At 42.0% G+C, this 18,685-nt stretch overlaps 2 protein-coding genes across 3 annotated transcripts in view; one reads left to right on the plus strand and one right to left on the minus strand.

Annotated features, from left to right (window-relative positions):
• The window catches only part of LOC310864613 (protein phosphatase 1 regulatory subunit 14A-like), a gene marked incomplete at its 3' end in the record, with an annotated part of 17,703 nt that extends 14,064 nt beyond the window's left edge, over positions 1–3,639 (minus strand). The window contains exon 1 of the mRNA XM_083773301.1: positions 3,482–3,639. Coding sequence (XP_083629427.1) covers positions 3,482–3,631 — 150 coding nt within the window. The 5' untranslated portion in view covers positions 3,632–3,639. The remainder of the gene's footprint in view (positions 1–3,481) is intronic.
• A 9,178-nt stretch (positions 3,640–12,817) lies between these two features.
• Positions 12,818–15,251, plus strand: LOC310864075 (uncharacterized protein; the record flags this gene model as incomplete). 2 transcript variants are annotated; one of them, XM_083772627.1, is made up of 3 exons in its annotated part: positions 14,510–14,648; positions 14,744–14,896; positions 15,156–15,251. In XM_083772627.1, exons 1-3 carry the CDS (start codon positions 14,562–14,564, stop codon positions 15,249–15,251), a joined length of 336 nt encoding a protein of 111 aa, XP_083628753.1. In that variant the 5' UTR covers positions 14,510–14,561. The 2 variants fall into 2 exon arrangements, 1 of the variants encoding a protein (XP_083628753.1); XR_014569704.1 differs by lacking the exons at positions 14,510–14,648; positions 15,156–15,251 and adding an exon at positions 12,818–13,156 and having other exon boundaries at positions 14,744–14,879.
• Positions 15,252–18,685: the final 3,434 nt, after the last annotated feature.

Below are 18,685 nucleotides of genomic sequence, written 5' to 3' on the forward strand. Positions count from 1 at the left end.
AGAACCATAAGGCACTACCTCTAACTACTGCTGATCTGACCCATACTCGTGAGAGTAGAACATAAAGCACTACCTCTACTACTGCTGGAGCTGACCCTACTGTATGTGAGAACATAAAGCACTACCTCTACTACTGCTGGAGCTGACCCTACTGTATGTGAGAACATAAAACACTACCTCTACTACTGCTGGAGCTGACCCTACTGTATGTGAGAACATAAAACACTACCTCTACTACTGCTGGAGCTGACCCTACTGTATGTGAGAACATAAAACACTACCTCTACTACTGCTGGAGCTGACCCTACTGTATGTGAGAACATAAAACACTACCTCTACTACTGCTGGAGCTGACCCTACTGTATGTGAGAACATAAAAGCACTACCTCTACTACTGCTGGAGCTGACCCTACTGTATGTGAGAACATAAAACACTACCTCTACTACTGCTGGAGCTGACCCTACTGTATGTGAGAACATAAAGCACTACCTCTACTACTGCTGGAGCTGACCCTACTGTATGTGAGAACATAAAACACTACCTCTACTACTGCTGGAGCTGACCCTACTGTATGTGAGAACATAAAACACTACCTCTACTACTGCTGGAGCTGACCCTACTGTATGTGAGAACATAAAGCACTACCTCTACTACTGCTGGAGCTGACCCTACTGTATGTGAGAACATAAAACACTACCTCTACTACTGCTGGAGCTGACCCTACTGTATGTGAGAACATAAAACACTACCTCTACTACTGCTGGAGCTGACCCTACTGTATGTGAGAACATAAAACACTACCTCTACTACTGCTGGAGCTGACCCTACTGTATGTGAGAACATAAAACACTACCTCTACTACTGCTGGAGCTGACCCTACTGTATGTGAGAACATAAAACACTACCTCTACTACTGCTGGAGCTGACCCTACTGTATGTGAGAACATAAAACACTACCTCTACTACTGCTGGAGCTGACCCTACTGTATGTGAGAACATAAAACACTACCTCTACTACTGCTGGAGCTGACCCTACTGTATGTGAGAACATAAAACACTACCTCTACTACTGCTGGAGCTGACCCTACTGTATGTGAGAACATAAAACACTACCTCTACTACTGCTGGAGCTGACCCTACTGTATGTGAGAACATAAAACACTACCTCTACTACTGCTGGAGCTGACCCTACTGTATGTGAGAACATAAAGCACTACCTCTACTACTGCTGGAGCTGACCCTACTGTATGTGAGAACATAAAACACTACCTCTACTACTGCTGGAGCTGACCCTACTGTATGTGAGAACATAAAGCACTACCTCTACTACTGCTGGAGCTGACCCTACTGTATGTGAGAACATAAAACACTACCTCTACTACTGCTGGAGCTGACCCTACTGTATGTGAGAACATAAAACACTACCTCTACTACTGCTGGAGCTGACCCTACTGTATGTGAGAACATAAAGCACTACCTCTACTACTGCTGGAGCTGACCCTACTGTATGTGAGAACATAAAACACTACCTCTACTACTGCTGGAGCTGACCCTACTGTATGTGAGAACATAAAGCACTACCTCTACTACTGCTGGAGCTGACCCTACTGTATGTGAGAACATAAAGCACTACCTCTACTACTGCTGGAGCTGACCCTACTGTATGTGAGAACATAAAACACTACCTCTACTACTGCTGGAGCTGACCCTACTGTATGTGAGAACATAAAACACTACCTCTACTACTGCTGGAGCTGACCCTACTGTATGTGAGAACATAAAACACTACCTCTACTACTGCTGGAGCTGACCCTACTGTATGTGAGAACATAAAACACTACCTCTACTACTGCTGGAGCTGACCCTACTGTATGTGAGAACATAAAGCACTACCTCTACTACTGCTGGAGCTGACCCTACTGTATGTGAGAACATAAAACACTACCTCTACTACTGCTGGAGCTGACCCTACTGTATGTGAGAACATAAAACACTACCTCTACTACTGCTGGATCTGACCCTACTGTATGTGAGAACATAAAACACTACCTCTACTACTGCTGGAGCTGACCCTACTGTATGTGAGAACATAAAACACTACCTCTACTACTGCTGGAGCTGACCCTACTGTATGTGAGAACATAAAACACTACCTCTACTACTGCTGGAGCTGACCCTACTGTATGTGAGAACATAAAGCACTACCTCTACTACTGCTGGAGCTGACCCTACTGTATGTGAGAACATAAAACACTACCTCTACTACTGCTGGAGCTGACCCTACTGTATGTGAGAACATAAAGCACTACCTCTACTACTGCTGGAGCTGACCCTACTGTATGTGAGAACATAAAACACTACCTCTACTACTGCTGGAGCTGACCCTACTGTATGTGAGAACATAAAGCACTACCTCTACTACAGCTGGAGCTGACCCTACTGTATGTGAGAACATAAAGCACTACCTCTACTACTGCTGGAGCTGACCCTACTGTATGTGAGACCATAAAGCACTACCTCTACTACTGCTGGAGCTGACCCTGGTCTTTCACCAGGGACTCTCACCATGCTATGGCTTGTGGTGGACATTTGTCAAAACTATTATTTTTTGTGCCACAGTCATACAAAACGAGTGGACAATAATTCACATGAAGGCCTCTCTGAGTTACCGAGAGTGTTCAAATGGAACCAAATGGACCCTTACAGGTCCATTTGGTTCCATGTGTACACTCTTATACCGGGGCTCCGTCGTTGCGTGATTCATAATCAGGGACCACCCTTTTACCCGTCTGTAAAACAACTGCCCTCTCCAGGCATTTACTGATAGTGAAAGAAATGCAAATGCCACTCCTTTCCATGTCATGCTGGAATGGAAGGCAGCATTCAGGAGAATTGCTGTTTTTTTTCCCGAAGTCTCAGAAGAACTTGGAACGCAGCATTTTGCGCTGAACATATTTTGAATTTAGAAATGCATGTCGTAACCTGCATCTCCAGTAGAAAAAGAGTGCAGAGTTGCGCCCAGAAAACAGCTGCGGCGCGTTGAGAGCTTGTAGATCGGCTGTTTTCCCTCTTAACGGGATTTCAGCACCAGTCCCTCTCTAACACTCTCTGCAGGTCCCTGTCTGTAACTCTGAGAGTGTCTGTAACTCTGAGAGTATGTGTCTGTAACTCTGAGAGTGTGTATGTAACTCTCTGAGAGTGTGTCTGTAACTCTGAGAGTGTGTCTGTAACTCTCTGAGAGTGTGTCTGTAACTCTGAGAGTGTACAAATGGAACCAAATGGACCCTTATGGGTCTGTAACTCTGAGAGTGTACAAATGGTACCAAATGTACCCGTGCTCTACTCGGGAGGCATCCTTTGGTTAAACATAGCATTGGTTAGACATAAGGTTGGTTCATAATCCACTATGCTCTACTCACCCTGCCAGCGTAGAGCATTGGTTAGACATAAGGTTGGTGAGGTTGGTTATGCTCTACTCACCCTGCCAGCGTAGAGCAGCTCCAGACCACAGTCCATCCACTTCTCCACCTCCATCCTCCTCTGCAGCTCCTTGCGGTTGTACTTGACCGTGACCCTGGCCTGTCTCCTGCCCTGGCTGAGGGGCACGCTGAGGGTGGCGGGGTCCCTCATCCCGGGCAGGACGGGGACAGCTGAGAGGGGCCCTCCCACTAAAAACAATTAAAAACATTTTCGTTAATTGGAACTAAAAGAAAATCTAGAAAAGGAAAAAGAAAAAAGAAAACTAACTGAATCTGTATTGTAACCAACTAAAACTAACTGAATCTGTATTGTAACCAACTAAAACTAACTGGATCTGTATTGTAACCAAGACAAGTAAAACTAACTGAAATGACAGACAAAATGCCCTTAGTTTTTTTCAATTTATTTATATTATAAGCTTAATCTCTAACAGAATTTATTTAATGCAATCTTTTCTTGAGCTTTTATTACACAATACTTACTCTGGCCCTTTTCAATCTTATTTATTTTCCAGGTGCAGGATTGGAAAGGGCCGGAAAAACTAAAACTAAAACTAAACATCCACAACTATTATAACGTTGGTAACTATAAGTATATTTACTCAAGTAAGGCCTGAGGCCGATTCTAAAGATCCTTCTCAATCCTGACATGTAAGTTTTCTGAATAACCCTAACCCTATAACCCTAACCCTAGGGGCCTAGGCGGAGCTGACATATAGCTGCAGGGTAAACCTGACATCTTCTACTAAAGTGACCTCTTTGTGACCATCACTAAGCCCAGAACATCCGGATAAACCTGTGTCGTTTATAGCTGCTCCAACAGTATAGTGGCAACATTCAACAAAAACACTAAAAAACGGAATGTCAAAAAAATAATAATTGAATGTTGGAGCAGTCATAAAGTACACATGTGGTTCATCCACATGTTCTGGGCATCTTTGTGATGTTAGTGTTAGTAAAAAAGCAGGTAAAAGAGTAACGTTTGACAGGCAGACTAACATCAGGTTCACTCAGAGGTCACCTTAGTAGAAGATGTGTAGAAGAGGTGCAGGTTTGCAGTGTTTTTGCACCACTCTGTTTTTGCCTGTGGCACAAATTATTGATGACCATAAAGAATCTCTAGATCGCAGTTATTTTGAGATGATAGCAGTAAATTTGACAGCGTCGGATGTAATGGAAATATAGCAGAGATATCATGCCGATCACAATGATATCACTTGTAATGGAAATATAGCAGAGATATCACGCCGATCACAATGATATCACTTGTATTTATATCTTCTCTGTCATCTGGGATAACCTCGTCATGTCCTCAACACTGTCTTCACTGTTCAAATTCAGCAGATCTAATCAAAGCGTGGATATCTCGCCCCACAGTGTGGTTATATCTCGCCATACTAGATCTACAAGCTCGTGTGGATCTATAGAGCAGTGGTTCTCAAAGAGGGGTCCGTGGTGGTGGACCCCCAGGGGTCCTTGTGAGGGAGTTCCAGGGGGTCCACAGGCAGCTATACATGATGGTTTGGATTTAAATGGACCCCTATGGGTCCGTAACTCTGAGAGTGTGAACAGATGGAACCAAGATTTGACTATAAATTGGGGGTCCCAGAGATACAGAAATGCCATTAACCCATTTAGGCCTGACATCGAAATAAAAAAAAGCCTTCTAAATCCTGACAGTTTTCTGAAATACCTATGTTTCTATAGGCCTATATCACTCAATATTTCATGTCAAGGACCCCAAAAATTATATGTAATTGGCCACCGAGACCCCCCATCTGAAAATATGTTGTTCTGCAGGGACCTCCTCCAGAAGTTAAAAACGTTCGTTCTGAAAAAATATATTCCAAATTTGAGGCACATTTTCGCGATTTTTCAAAAATAGCAGACCCACAAGCTCGTAGCGCACCACTCGGTGGCGCGCTATGAGCTTGTAGATCTGCTATTTTTCAATAGCTAAATTATAACATAATGTTTAAAACACCAAAAGGGGTTAAATGGGGTGTCCGTAGCCTATTAATGCATGTCAAACTGTGGGGGGGGGGGGGGTCCCTGAAATTAAACGGGTTGAGAATCACTGCTAGAGTGATTGGGAACCTCACTGAGCATTTGTGTGACGTTGTGGTATTATTGTGAAGTATAGGACGTTCATTTTTACTGGGAAAGAAATTCAGATAAATGCACATACAGTAAGCTACATGCACATTACTGAAAAATGCACATACAGTAGGCTACATGCACATTACTGAAAAAAAGAAAGAAAATAAAACACAAACAAGTGTGAATATGGAGACATATAGCCCGGCAGCTACACACTATTATGTATTATGTAATATTTGTCTGCCCTGTGCAGGTTTTGTTTACAAAGCCCAAAACACACACACACACACACACACACACACACACACACACACACACGCACGCACACACGCACACGCGCACACACACACACACACACACACACACACACACACACACACACACACGACACAGCTGTAAACTTTCACTTTCAGTTGTGTCAGGGGGTCTTTTCTGGGAAATCATGGTCTCATCTGCTGTAACCTGCACATGGGTGCACACGCGTCCATATCATCATGACAAGAACATATTTGACAACCACTGGTAAAAAAGAAAAAGAAAAAAAAAACCTAAATAAGCAATATAGGCGAGCCCCTGCAAATAAGGCAACCCGCACTATATATAATATTTTACAAGCAACTGTATAGAAAAATAAGTCCAAATTGTCGCTTATAGCCAAGCGGGCACTGCCTACTAATAAACGTGCCTGATTGAATACTTTTGCAGTAAAAAAGCACATGCAGGCAATTCAATACAAGGACTGCTTAAAGCCTATATAAAGGCTTGTTTCCATTACCCTTCTTCATATTCAATTCATAATAGGAATCCATATTATTCAACTTATTGGCTATGTATTGTATTTTGCCTTACCTCCGTGGGGGTTCCTACTGGGACTGGGAGAAGAAGGCAGCCTGTTCACTCGCCTGTTCACTCGGTTCGCGCATGACATGATGACCGACCGCTCACTTTATTTATGCTTTTGGAAAACGTTTACACCCCTCCCGATCTAATATATATATTCTATATTATTATAATATTTGATAGCCTATACAGTGTAATAGGAAGAGACCCCAGACATTCAGTAATTGGCTATGGTAATATTATATCATCCTAAAACCGTAACGGAGAGAAAATAGACTTACACACTGACTGAATGGGTGGCGGCGTGTGCTCTGTGTCTGTGTGTGTGCTCTGTGTCTGTGTGTGTGCTCTCTGCTCTGTCTGTGTGTGTGCATGTGGGTGAGGCTGAGAGAGAGAGAGAGAGGGGGGGGGGGGGGTTAGTCTAGCCCACAGCTGTTTCCCAAACATAGGATCGGGACACTTTTTGGGTCACGGACCCATTCCTTAATGGTATAACAGGTCATCGCGCCCCTTTGCCAACTCGCCCCAAGCCGTGGATATAGGTCGCCCCAAAGCACGGATATCTCGCCCCATGTTTATTTCATGTTTATTTCTCATATTAGAACATTTACAGGTCGATTTTGAAGGTGCGTTTTACCAATGGAAATACATAAATTGGCCTCGCTCTGCGCACATTCGTATTATGAAAGGCATATCGGCCCGTGTTGAACGCACTGACCCGTGTTGAACGCACACACATTATGGCTTACCGCGGTCCTGAATATTTTAGCATTGTGGGAGTGTCCATATGTTAATTATTTTCGCTTTGCGCAATTTGCTATTAAGCCCCTTGACCTAAAGACACTCAGCGCATAACGATTAGACGTGGGTCTGACCACCTCATAAACGCAAAAAGCACTGTTTGATTTGACACTTGAGCGGCTCTGGGAAGCTGGTAGAGTGTTGCCATGTCTGTTTATTATAAGCGGCTTATTTTTCTGTAAAGTTGCTTTCTGTGTAGTTGTTTTTCTTGTTTCTAAAGTGGTTATTTGGGCTTTTCTCCTAATGTTGTTTAAACCAGTGATCCTCACACAGCACATTCCGATGTCAATGATCCCCAGATGAATGCATTTGCCCAACTAAGGACAGCTAATCCAAAAATTAAATAAAAAGATTACTTTTGAAAATAGCAGATCTATACCAGCTCACAATGCATCACATTCATTCATTAAAACTATGAACTCTGACTGCAGGGGGATATATAATGATCATTATAACAATGTGCAAGAACATATTTAAAAAGAAGGAAGAACTTTATATTTGTGGACAATCAAAATATGTTTTTTTATTTTAATGTGGTGTCATTCAAATTAATCTGGATATGGCAGACTCACTATTTAGAAAATAAAAACATGGCACTTCATTTAAAATAGGTTACAGACCCCTGTTATATGCGCTTATTTTTATAGACCTATTTACTTGTTTCTATGAGACATGGCAGTTTTGCGTCATTTAAAAAAAAATGTTGAGATTAGAAACGGCCATAATTCTTTCATTTCTCAACCTTAAAAATAAATAAAAACATCTCCATAATCCGTGGGAAATGTGCTTTCATATGCTGTATCACACCCGATTCAAGTCTCCTTCAATAAAATGCTACGAGCGAACTCAGCGAAGACCATACCATCGGGGCCACAGCATTACGCAGCACGCATTCAACTCATTCCTTCGTCGTGACTTGAATGAAATAAAATATAATAAACGTTATTTTACTGGTGTTTTTCAATAGAAACAAATAAAGAGCGTGTGTAGGCTACTGTGTGCAAGTGCAACAGTACATATACATGCATGCACTAGGCTATATTTCTTCCGTGTCGGGATGGTGATTGAGCTCTTCAAGTTCACAGCCCGTTTGGTCTTTCATAAAAAAACGTTGATATTAGCCTATAAACACTCATGGTTCTCTCATTTCTCAACCGTTTTATTAAATGTAAAAATCTCCATATTCCTTAGGAATCTTGCTTTCATTCGCTGTATGGTACATGGTTCTATCGTTATCGAATTAATTAATTAATTGCCAATTTGCCAATATGCTGCTATCTACTCGCAATTCCATTCCGATCTGAAAGATGGGTCTGTTCTTTTGAGGCATAAAGGTGACAGCATGCAGTGCAATAGGAATAATTAACCCAAATGTGACAAAGGCATGTCATGTCTTCTATGGTGCCAGCCTGAAGAAATGTCATACCACGATCCCCAAAGTGCGCATTCCGTATGTGACATCAGCTGACTGGTAAAGAGAATAGTACGGACATGTTGATTGGGTACGTCTCAAACACGCCTTAAACACACCCATGACTAATTCAAGGCCGTTTTGCGCACTCCGAGGGGTGTCAAAAGCGCTTCTTAACATGCCCAAAATTGCAATATGACATACTACACGCCCCCAGATCATAATACTGTAATTAGATTAGTAATATAGAAGTAAGTAAAATAGAAGTCCTAAATCGACCCCATAGAATCAATGTTGTTTGTCAAAGGAGAACATTTAGAACCTCTAAACTGGGCAAAATCTGAATCCCCCCCTCCCCCACCGCCCCCCCCCTTTCCCCCTCACTATTATGTTTCTTTTCCCTTTTTGCTTCCTTTATGATGAATTCCTGTTCTGTTCTATAGAAATGTCTATTTGTATGTCTCTGTTGTAAAATCAGTTTGTTGTTGTTGGTCAAATTAAAATTATGCATGGATAATTTATGGCTTCCACAGACTTACAGCGCCACCAACAGGTGGATTTTTGAAAATCACTCAAATCATGAAGGTGGAATCTTTCACAGACTTTCATACTAGGCTGAGGAATATATCCCACCCTTTTCACATTGGCCAGTTACAGCGCCACCAACAGGTGGATTTTTCTACTTTTTTCTTCTAGTATTGAAGAAGCGTTGTATATATTTTTTTTGTTCAACTATTTTTGTGGCATCTGTATATATTAACTTGACCATTATTATTTCACTCAAATAAATGGTTACATTCCTACAGTTGATCTGTTGTTGTTGTTGTTGTTGTCGTAGTAACGACCCAGCACACCCCCCTTGGGTCCCCTGCGGTAACAGGTCAACTCGCCCCTTTGCCAACTCGCCCCCGCGAAATGGGTCACGATAAATGGCCCGTTTTATAACATTTACAAAATAGAAATTAAATGAAATAAATACAAATAACACTGTATGTAGATAGATAGATAGATAGATAGATAGATAGATAGATAGATAGATAGATAGATAGATAGATAGATAGATAGATAGATAGATAGATAGATAGATAGATAGATAGATAGATAGAGGCAGTGCAACAGTGCCATCTTTTGGTGACAACATAACAGCACAACAACACATTATACAGCCCAACCCATCAACCCATCATTTCTCACATTGGGGCCAGAACTTAAGCCATGCAGGAAGATGTAACATGTCAAATATTACTATCTTGGTTGATAAACCAAAGTCTAAATTAGAAGCTTGATATAGGCTATTAAAGCAACAAATACAAATTATTGTTATTATTATTAGCATTATTAGCACAGGGTGGAGACCACCTGATGACCTCTGTTCCAGGCCTATAGACCGATTCTGTACCGGTTTCATGGTCGCAGCCTACGTATTTCCTGTAGGCGGATCCGCCATAGCTGCGGGGGAGATCAGCACGTCTTTCACTACAGTGAATGTAAAGTGACTTGTGTTCGTTGGCTCACGTTACGCTAATTACTAACACTACAACTTTACAAAGATGCCTGAAAAATCGGGACGAACGTGTGTAGTTTATGCCTGCTCCAACAGTAGTGGCAAAATTCATGCACTTAGGAGGAGACAAATTCTACGTCCTGACTCATCATGACGATTGTCTATGAGCGCAGGCTGCGCAGCGCCGGCAGCCATTAGATTCCCTGCGAGTGCAGAGGACAGATGTTCGCCAGAAGTGGGTCAAAAAGCGAGGACTTTGTTCCCACTTCCCAGGCACAAAGAACAGCATGGTAAGTTTGAGACTTTTCGTTAGTTGCCATTAACTACCATTAATATAATACTAGCATGCAGCCCCCATTGAGTGGTGAAATATGTTACATGTCATTAATAACTGTTCACTGTCCAGCTAGCGAAACACGTGGCGCCGATCGTTACATTTACAGTGAAAACGTGTTCATAAACATTCAGATTTCAAATATAAAGTACTCACTACGTGTGCCACGGGTGTTATAAATGTGCTGGTACAGCGATTAGCACTGCTGCATTCCACGTAGTTTAATAAATGGCATTTTTATCCAAGCGCCTCGTTATTTTTCTCAAACGGGGTGCGTTCGGAAAATACACAGTTTCTCACCGGGAGCGCACTCTCTCATTAGTTTGTATTGGCAGTGCGGTCAGCGTGAATATATCGAACACACCCACTGTTTCAGAGCGCAACACTCCTTCCTCGACCTGACAAAAAAACTGCTCGGATAAAATGCCTTTTATTAAACAACGCGGGATGCAGCAATGCTAATCGCCGTACCAGCACATTTCTAACACCCGTGCCCCACGTGGTGAGTACTTCATATTTGAAATCTGAATGTTTATGTACACGTTTTCACTCTAAATGTAACGATCGCGTAAAACAGACTGCAGTAGCGTCATGTGAACAATGGCTAAGCTAACGCTAATAACATTGATTGATTGATTGATTGATTGATTGATTGAAAACAGTTTGCAGAATTACAGTATATTTCAAGCACAAACTCAATACAAAGACTGTTAACTGTGAGTGGACGACCCAATTAAACATTACTGTTTACACTTGTTTACAACAGGGTCCACCTTGTTCAATTCATCAAAACATAATTTTTAGTAGGCTAAGCTGCTCCTCAAAATAAGTCACATGCGGCGTGGGCCGCGTGGCATAATTGTGATTAATTATCAGTTGAGAAGATTCACTCATTGAAGGCTACTGTAAAAAGATAGAGGAATAAAGTGCATCATATGACTAATCTGCCCAAAATTAGTGGAAAATATGTTTTATGCGTTATTGAGTCTGTTATTATGTGGTACCAGCTATTCATCCTCATCGTTCTATCTTTAGGTGTGTTGAGTACACTTCCCAGATGGGAGGCCATTGAAAGAACACCCATAGTTCTGCAACTAGGATAAAAATATAATTTCCCCCTTAAAATGTACTGTCTGGTGTGATTGTTTTCATTTAATATTTGGTTTCTTTTGAAAACCAATAACTTAAAAAAAGAAAGGTAAGCACTGTTTATTTTTCTTTCACAGAGGAGAATGCAGCCCCCCCCCCCCCCCCCCCCCAAGAGAAGAGGCATTCAGTCATAAAGCAGCAGCAGGGCCTGAAGTGAAGACACAGCATCCAATGTGGAAAATGTTATGCCTCTGTGCATGAAGTTGGAGATACAGGCATGTGCAGATCAAAAAAATATTTATTTTACTTAATAATATACTTAATATAGCATCTTTTGGATTCTTTGATGACATTAATGCAGCGCAAAGTGCTTTACAGAGCAATAAAGAAAAAACAGAAAACATTTTCTCAACTGAAACTCATTAAATTCAAAAGAGGGCTAGTTTACTTTAGTCCATCCACTTTCATTACCCCGTGGGCTATCCTTGTGGATATTGCTGGAAGTAAGTGCTGAAAATACACGTCCTTCAGGTGGCTGATTTTCTCTGTAATCCACTCTTCATTGTATGGGACATCTGCAATGATCTGCTCATTTGGAGTCCAGACAATGAATTTACAAATTTTTTTTTTAGCACAATGCATCGCCACTTGTACCTGGTAATAGTACCCTAATCCTGATGCCGTTTCCCTCAGAATATATTTTCCATCCTTATGCCTCACATCGTACTTGTTAGAGTCAATCATTTTTAGCAGACTGCCATTGTGTGCCACAAGTTTTTTGGCTGTAGGACATTTAATTTCAATGATGGTATCGGCATCTATAATACCATCAAGGCTGGCACCAAGCCAGTTTTCCTCTTCATGTACAACAAGTCCTGTACACTCCACAGTTATTCCTGTGGTCTCCTCAAACCACTTTCTTGCCAAAGGCTCGGATGTTTGGCCATGCCTAGTGGCTGTATTTCCGGCAAAGGTGCCATTCAATTTTCGTTCCACCCAGTTTTGTGGGTCAACCTTTTTGGGCACTTGAGAGGCCTCACTACTTGTGATTCTTATTTTTCGTTGATCTAGCCAAAATTGATTATTCTGGCCCTTGGATTGTACAAGAATTCTCTCCCTCTCACGTTTCCCACATAACACATGTCTTTCAAAAATACAGTTGCAAAGTTGACATTTTTGTTGAGCACATTGCTCGTGACATGTGGGCAGTTTATCAATAACCTCTTTGGTTTGTGGCTGTGCAGTCAACAGATCATGCAAAAGGGTACCAGGTATGTTGGATAGACCAGCCATCTCAGGGGATGTGAGGTGCTGAATGACATCTGCATCTTTCTCAAATGCTGTTGACTTTATTTTCATTTTTTTCCGAGGTCCCTGGTCTGGCCCCCTGATGTTCTCGACTGTATCAGGCATCACATTGTCACACGTGGAACTGTTCCAGACACAAGCCTCATCGGTGCTTGCTGTGCCTGTGAACCCCTGACTGGCAGCATCTTTGATTTTGTACAGTATCCCTGCTGAATGACTGCAGCTCTTCCCTTGGTTGGCCATGCAGTCACAGTTCACATCCACCACTTTGCCATCCCTCCTCTGCAAGGTCAGTTCAACATGATGGTACTGTTTAATGTCCTGTGAGTAGCGAACAGGTCCTTTCAAGAGTATGTGCTCCTCATCTGGTAGCCTGTGGAGTATCTGGCCAACCCATCCGGAGCTCAGGTAATTTTGACCCTCTATCAGGGACCTGTAGTTGGCATTGGGTTGTTCATCACATGCCAGTCGGTGAAGGAAATATTCTTGAATACCTATCATAAAAATAAATAAAAACATTTGTTTTTTTAATAGGATTAATACCACTTATCTGTAATGATTAGGAAATACACAGTCTTAGATCATTAAGATTTGCATTTCATAATTTTTATTATGCAAACAAACAACAAACAGTAAACACAAGTTAACCACCCCAGCATTGGGATAAATACTAACTTAACCGCATGCATGCCATGGTGACTTTCTGGCAAAGAGATGGTGTAGGAAAATAGTCAAAGCTAGTCTAGTCTACTAGACAGTGTAATAATAAGACAGTGGTTTAAGCACTGATTGGCGATTGCCATCAATTAATTACCTTTATCAGTAACTGGAGGCCACTGTCTGACGTCGTCAATCCAGGTACTCATTCTGTTAGTCGCTGGCTGTCACAACCGACCGAGTTAGGTTTTGGTAAACCAAGCAGATAAAGACTGGTATGGTAGCAGCAGCCAAACACCAGCCAGACGCCAAGGGAATCAATTTATGCACCTACAGGGTGTGCACCCAGAGGGTGCCCAATCAAGCCAATCACTGTTATCTGGCCCCTGACTTTGACAAGATACTCCACATGCTACCAAATGATGAGCACAGTTCTGAAAGGACCTGTGTTACTCACAGGACATTATCATGTACCATCATGTTGAAGTAACTTTGCAGAGGAGGGATGGCAAAGTGGTGGATGTGAACTGCGACTGCTAGGCCAACCAACTTAAGGGAAGAGCTGCAGTCATTCAGCAGGGATACTGTACAAAATCAAAGATGCGGCCAGCCACACAGGCACAGCATGCACAGATGACAATGTGACAATGTGAGGCCTGATGCAGTTGACAACATCAGGGGGCCAGACCAGGGACCTCGATGAAAGTAACAGCTTTTGAGACGGATGCAATCCCCTGAGATGGCTGGTCTATCCAAAATACCTGGAACTCTTTTGCATAACGTGTTGACTGCACAGCCACAAAACAAAGCAAATGAAAAACTCACCATGTCATGAGCATGTCATGAGCTCAACACAAATGTAAACTTTGTAATGAAAATAAATGTGATATGTGGGAAACATGAGAGGGAGACAATTGCTGCACAAACAAAGGGCCAGAGTAGTTTATTTGGAGTAAATTAAAGGAAATCTGAATCATCAGTAGCCTCTGAAGTGCCCAAAAAAGAAAATCCACAAAACTGGGTGGAACGAAAATTGAATGGCACCTTTGCTGGTAGCCACTAGGCATGACCAAACATCGGAGCCTTTGACAACAAAGTGGTTTGAAGAGGATACAGGGATACAGGTATTCTAATAAACATTTTACTTATTGTGCATGAGGAGGGAAACTGAGAATTAATAATAATTGTTTATAATTTTTTCCATCTTTCTCTTTCTCAGGGGAATAGGAATCTGGGTAGGCTGAGAAACACCTGGAGAGTAGAGACTCTCCAAGACCTAAAGAACATTGGAATGAGCTGGCAGGAAGCAAAAGCCCAGGCCCAGGAGATTGAGATGGAGAGCTCTGGTGGACGCCCTATGCCCCTCGATGGGGTAAAGAGGATCAAGTCATGTCATGCTCATCTAGGCTTACATCCTCATCCACATCACATTCCTCTTCTTCCTCAATATCAGATGTTTCTTGTTGCTCAGTTTCAGTCTGAATTAACTTGGGTTGCAAATTACATAGCCCAGCACAAATACTCACAATGTCATCAACATGTTTTATACTACCTTGAATGACATAACTGACCATTTTAAAACCTTTGAACCTTCTAATTGCACGCTCTACATGGATTCTGACATTTGCTAGGCGCCGTGTTGCCACAACATCATGCCCAGGAAGTTCTTTGAGGCCGCGAGTAAAAGCTGGGAGAGCCAGAGTCACCCCTGGAGGCAACACATCTGAGATGGTGAACCCACGGTCTGCTAGGATTTGATCACCAGGAATCAGAAGTTCAAGAAGACCACTGTTCTTTGTGATGAAAGTGTCACTGGCCCGTCCACCAAATAGTTTTGATGTGAACATCACATAACCATTGGGGGCAATACAATATAATAATTTGTAAGTGTTATGATGTTTGTAGTTGCTGAATGTTTGGGATCGCTTTCTTAAGTGTTTTGGCCTTTGGACAAATATTTCTGTACAGTCTATTATGCATGTTGCTTTGGGATAATTTTTACTGAAACATGATGGCATTATTCTTCTGAGAGTATCCCTAGGCAACCACGCAATCACATTTTCCCTCATAAACCTAGCAAGTATTGGTCTCCAAAGTGAAAAGATCACACATGCTGAGGTCTTGCTTATTCCAAATCTTTTAGCCAAGTCTGTGAACATCAAACAAAGACGTAGCCTAGTTAAAACGAGTAACAGCTGGTCATGGACTGCTAATCTGGTCATCTTTGGAGGTGGGTGAAAAGCTATGAGGGAATGTAAAAGCTGCCAAAAACTTGCAATACCTATGCCCGTGTGAAACCTTGCATCTTTGTCATCTAGGTCATAGGCTGACAATGATGGTGTAGGATCAGTTTGTGTTGCACGGTTTGTTAACTTTATGGTAGAGTAGCTGTGGTCTGTAATAATTTCTGGACACTGGATTCCAATATCACGCTTCAGAGGCATGACATCAGTTTGTGTTGCACTGTTTGCCCTTGAGTTGATACAGAAGTAATTGTGGTCTGCAATATGTTCCATTCCGATATCACTGGTGTCTTCAGGTCCTGCTCTTAATTCTGTTGTTGTTGATGTTGTTGCGTTTAATTCTGTTGTTGTTGATGTTGTTGCGTTTTGTGTGCTGCTGCTGCTTGATGACCGAAGGCCTCTTCTCTTAGGGGGGGCTCTACCAGATGTCATTCTCCCCTGTGAAAGGAAAAGAAACGATGCACTACAAGTTATTGTTTTATTCAAAATAAACCTAATCTGTTGAACCAAAAACAATCACATCAAACTGTCAATTTGAAGGGGAGAATCAAACGTACATGTTTATATCCTAGTTGCAGAACTGGATACGGGTGTTCTTTTGTTGGCCTCCCATCTGGGAAGTGTACTCCACACACCTAAAGATAGAATAATTAGGATGAATAGTAAATACTGGTAGGCTACCAGATATAACTCATAATGCATTAAAATACTGTCCACTAAATGGTTTCATGTTATGCAATTTAGTTATATTATGCACTTTATGCCTCTATCTTGACTGCAAAAACGCCTTCTCAACTAATAATTTTACCCACCTTGTGATGTGATAAAGATTTATTCTGATTTAGAAAATACTGTCCACTAAATGGTTTCATGTATCATGTTATGCAATTAGTTATATTATGCACTTTATGCCTCTATTTTGACTGCAAAAACGCCTTCTCAACTAATAATTTTACCCACCTTGTGATGTGATAAAGATTTATTCTGATTCAGAAAATACTGTCCACTAAATGGTGGCATAGCCATTTCATAGAGTGGACGTACATTGCTTTGCACCATTTCATAGGGGGTAGACTAGATTGTCAACATTCAGCCACTGTTGTGACTCACTACTTGGGTCTAATTTAGACCCAGATGTTTCCAACTTTCCATGAAGTTTGTTTATGTGTAGAACCCTACCATACAACTGTGTCCTGCAGTATTTGTGTTCATTAGACTGTCATAGTTTGTCCAAATAGCCTAGTATTTAATCACAATAATGTCAAGCCACAGGTGACTTATTTACTAACAATGATGAACTAGTTGAGATAACATTTCACTCCTCAATGGGGGCTGCATGCTAGCATTAATGGTATAACTAACAAAAAGTATCCAAAAGTTACCGTGCTGTTCTTTGTGGGAACAAAGTCCTTTATGTTGATGTTTTTGATCCACATCTGGCGCACGTCATTGTCCTCTGCACGCCCAGGGAATCTGTGCAAACCGTATGGCTTTTGGCATGGACAATCTTCATGATGTAGAGGTTTGTGTTTTTGACATTCAGTTTCTTTCCAGAGTTGGATTTTGCCACTACTGTTGGAGCAGCCATGAACTGCACACGTTCGTCCCGATTTTTTGGGCATCTTTGTAACGTTATAGAGTTATCAATTAGCGTAACGTGAGCCAACGAAAACAAGACACTTTACATTCACTGTAATGAAAGACGTGCTGATCTCCCCCGCAGCTATGGCGGATCCGCCTACAGGAAATACGTAGGCTGCGACCATGAAACCGGTACGGAATCGGTCTATAGGCTTCAATGGATTCTACATTTGCATCTTCGATGTATTTATACAAACGTCAGTGGCGTGCACAGATAGACACTAGGGGGTGCTAGAGCACCCCCTAGTGCCCTTTTGGCAATGTGCTTAAATTAATTTTTTTGTGTGTGGACCATGCGGTGACATTGATCAAATCTTGATTAAAAAAAACGCTTCTACTATATTATTTAGGCCCCCACAATCTAAAGCTATGTGTTTCTATGTCAGTGGTTCTTCGATAATAATAAAAAATAGCAGACCTACAAGCTCCTAGTGCGCCACTAGCTTGTAGATCTGCTATTTTTCAATAGCTATAAAGCACCAAAATGGGTTCCCGCCCCAAAATGCGCTGCGAAAAGGTGCCCTTTTTTTCACTTGAGCACCTGCCCCTCTAAATGTCTGTGCACGCCACTGACAAACCTATAGTTTCACAAGATAGTGTTACCCTGGCCTGGGCAGTGGCTCAGCGGTCCAGGCACCTTAATTGGCTGGTTAACCCAGTCTGGCAGTGTGCCGCGGGTTCGAATCCCGATCCCGACAGCCTTTACTGCATGTCACTCCCCCCCCCCCCCCCCCATCTCTCTCCCCATTTCCTGTCAGCCTACTGTCTGTCCCTCTATATGAAATAAAGGCGAAAGCCACAAAAAAAACATTAGTGTTAATTTAATGTATGCTCTGTTTACAACTTGTTCCACTTCTGCTTCTGCCTGGGCAATGTACGTTTTAAGCTCCTTTGAATTGGAATGAGAGAGAGAGAGAGAGAGAGAGAGAGAGAGCGAGAGAGAGAGAGAGAGAGAGAGAGAGAGAGAGAGAGAGAGAGAGAGAGAGAGAGAGAGACACAGAGAGAGACAGAGACAGAGAGAGAGAGAGAGAGAGAGAGAGAGAGAGAGAGAGAGAGAGAGAGAGAGAGAGAGAGAGAGAGAGACACAGAGAGAGACAGAGACAGAGAGAGATAGAGAGAGAGAGAGAGAGACAGAGAGAGAGAGAGAGAGAGAGAGATAGATATGTTGTTATGTAATGTTGTTGTTTGTCATATTTGTCATTGTGCTTTGGCAACACTTGTAAAATGTCATGCCAATAAAGCCTATTGAATTTAATTGAAATTGAGAGAGAGAGAGA

Source organism: Protomyctophum parallelum (assembly GCF_964188405.1).
Source record: "Protomyctophum parallelum genome assembly, chromosome: 9".
NCBI classification, from domain to species: Eukaryota; Metazoa; Chordata; class Actinopteri; order Myctophiformes; family Myctophidae; genus Protomyctophum; species Protomyctophum parallelum.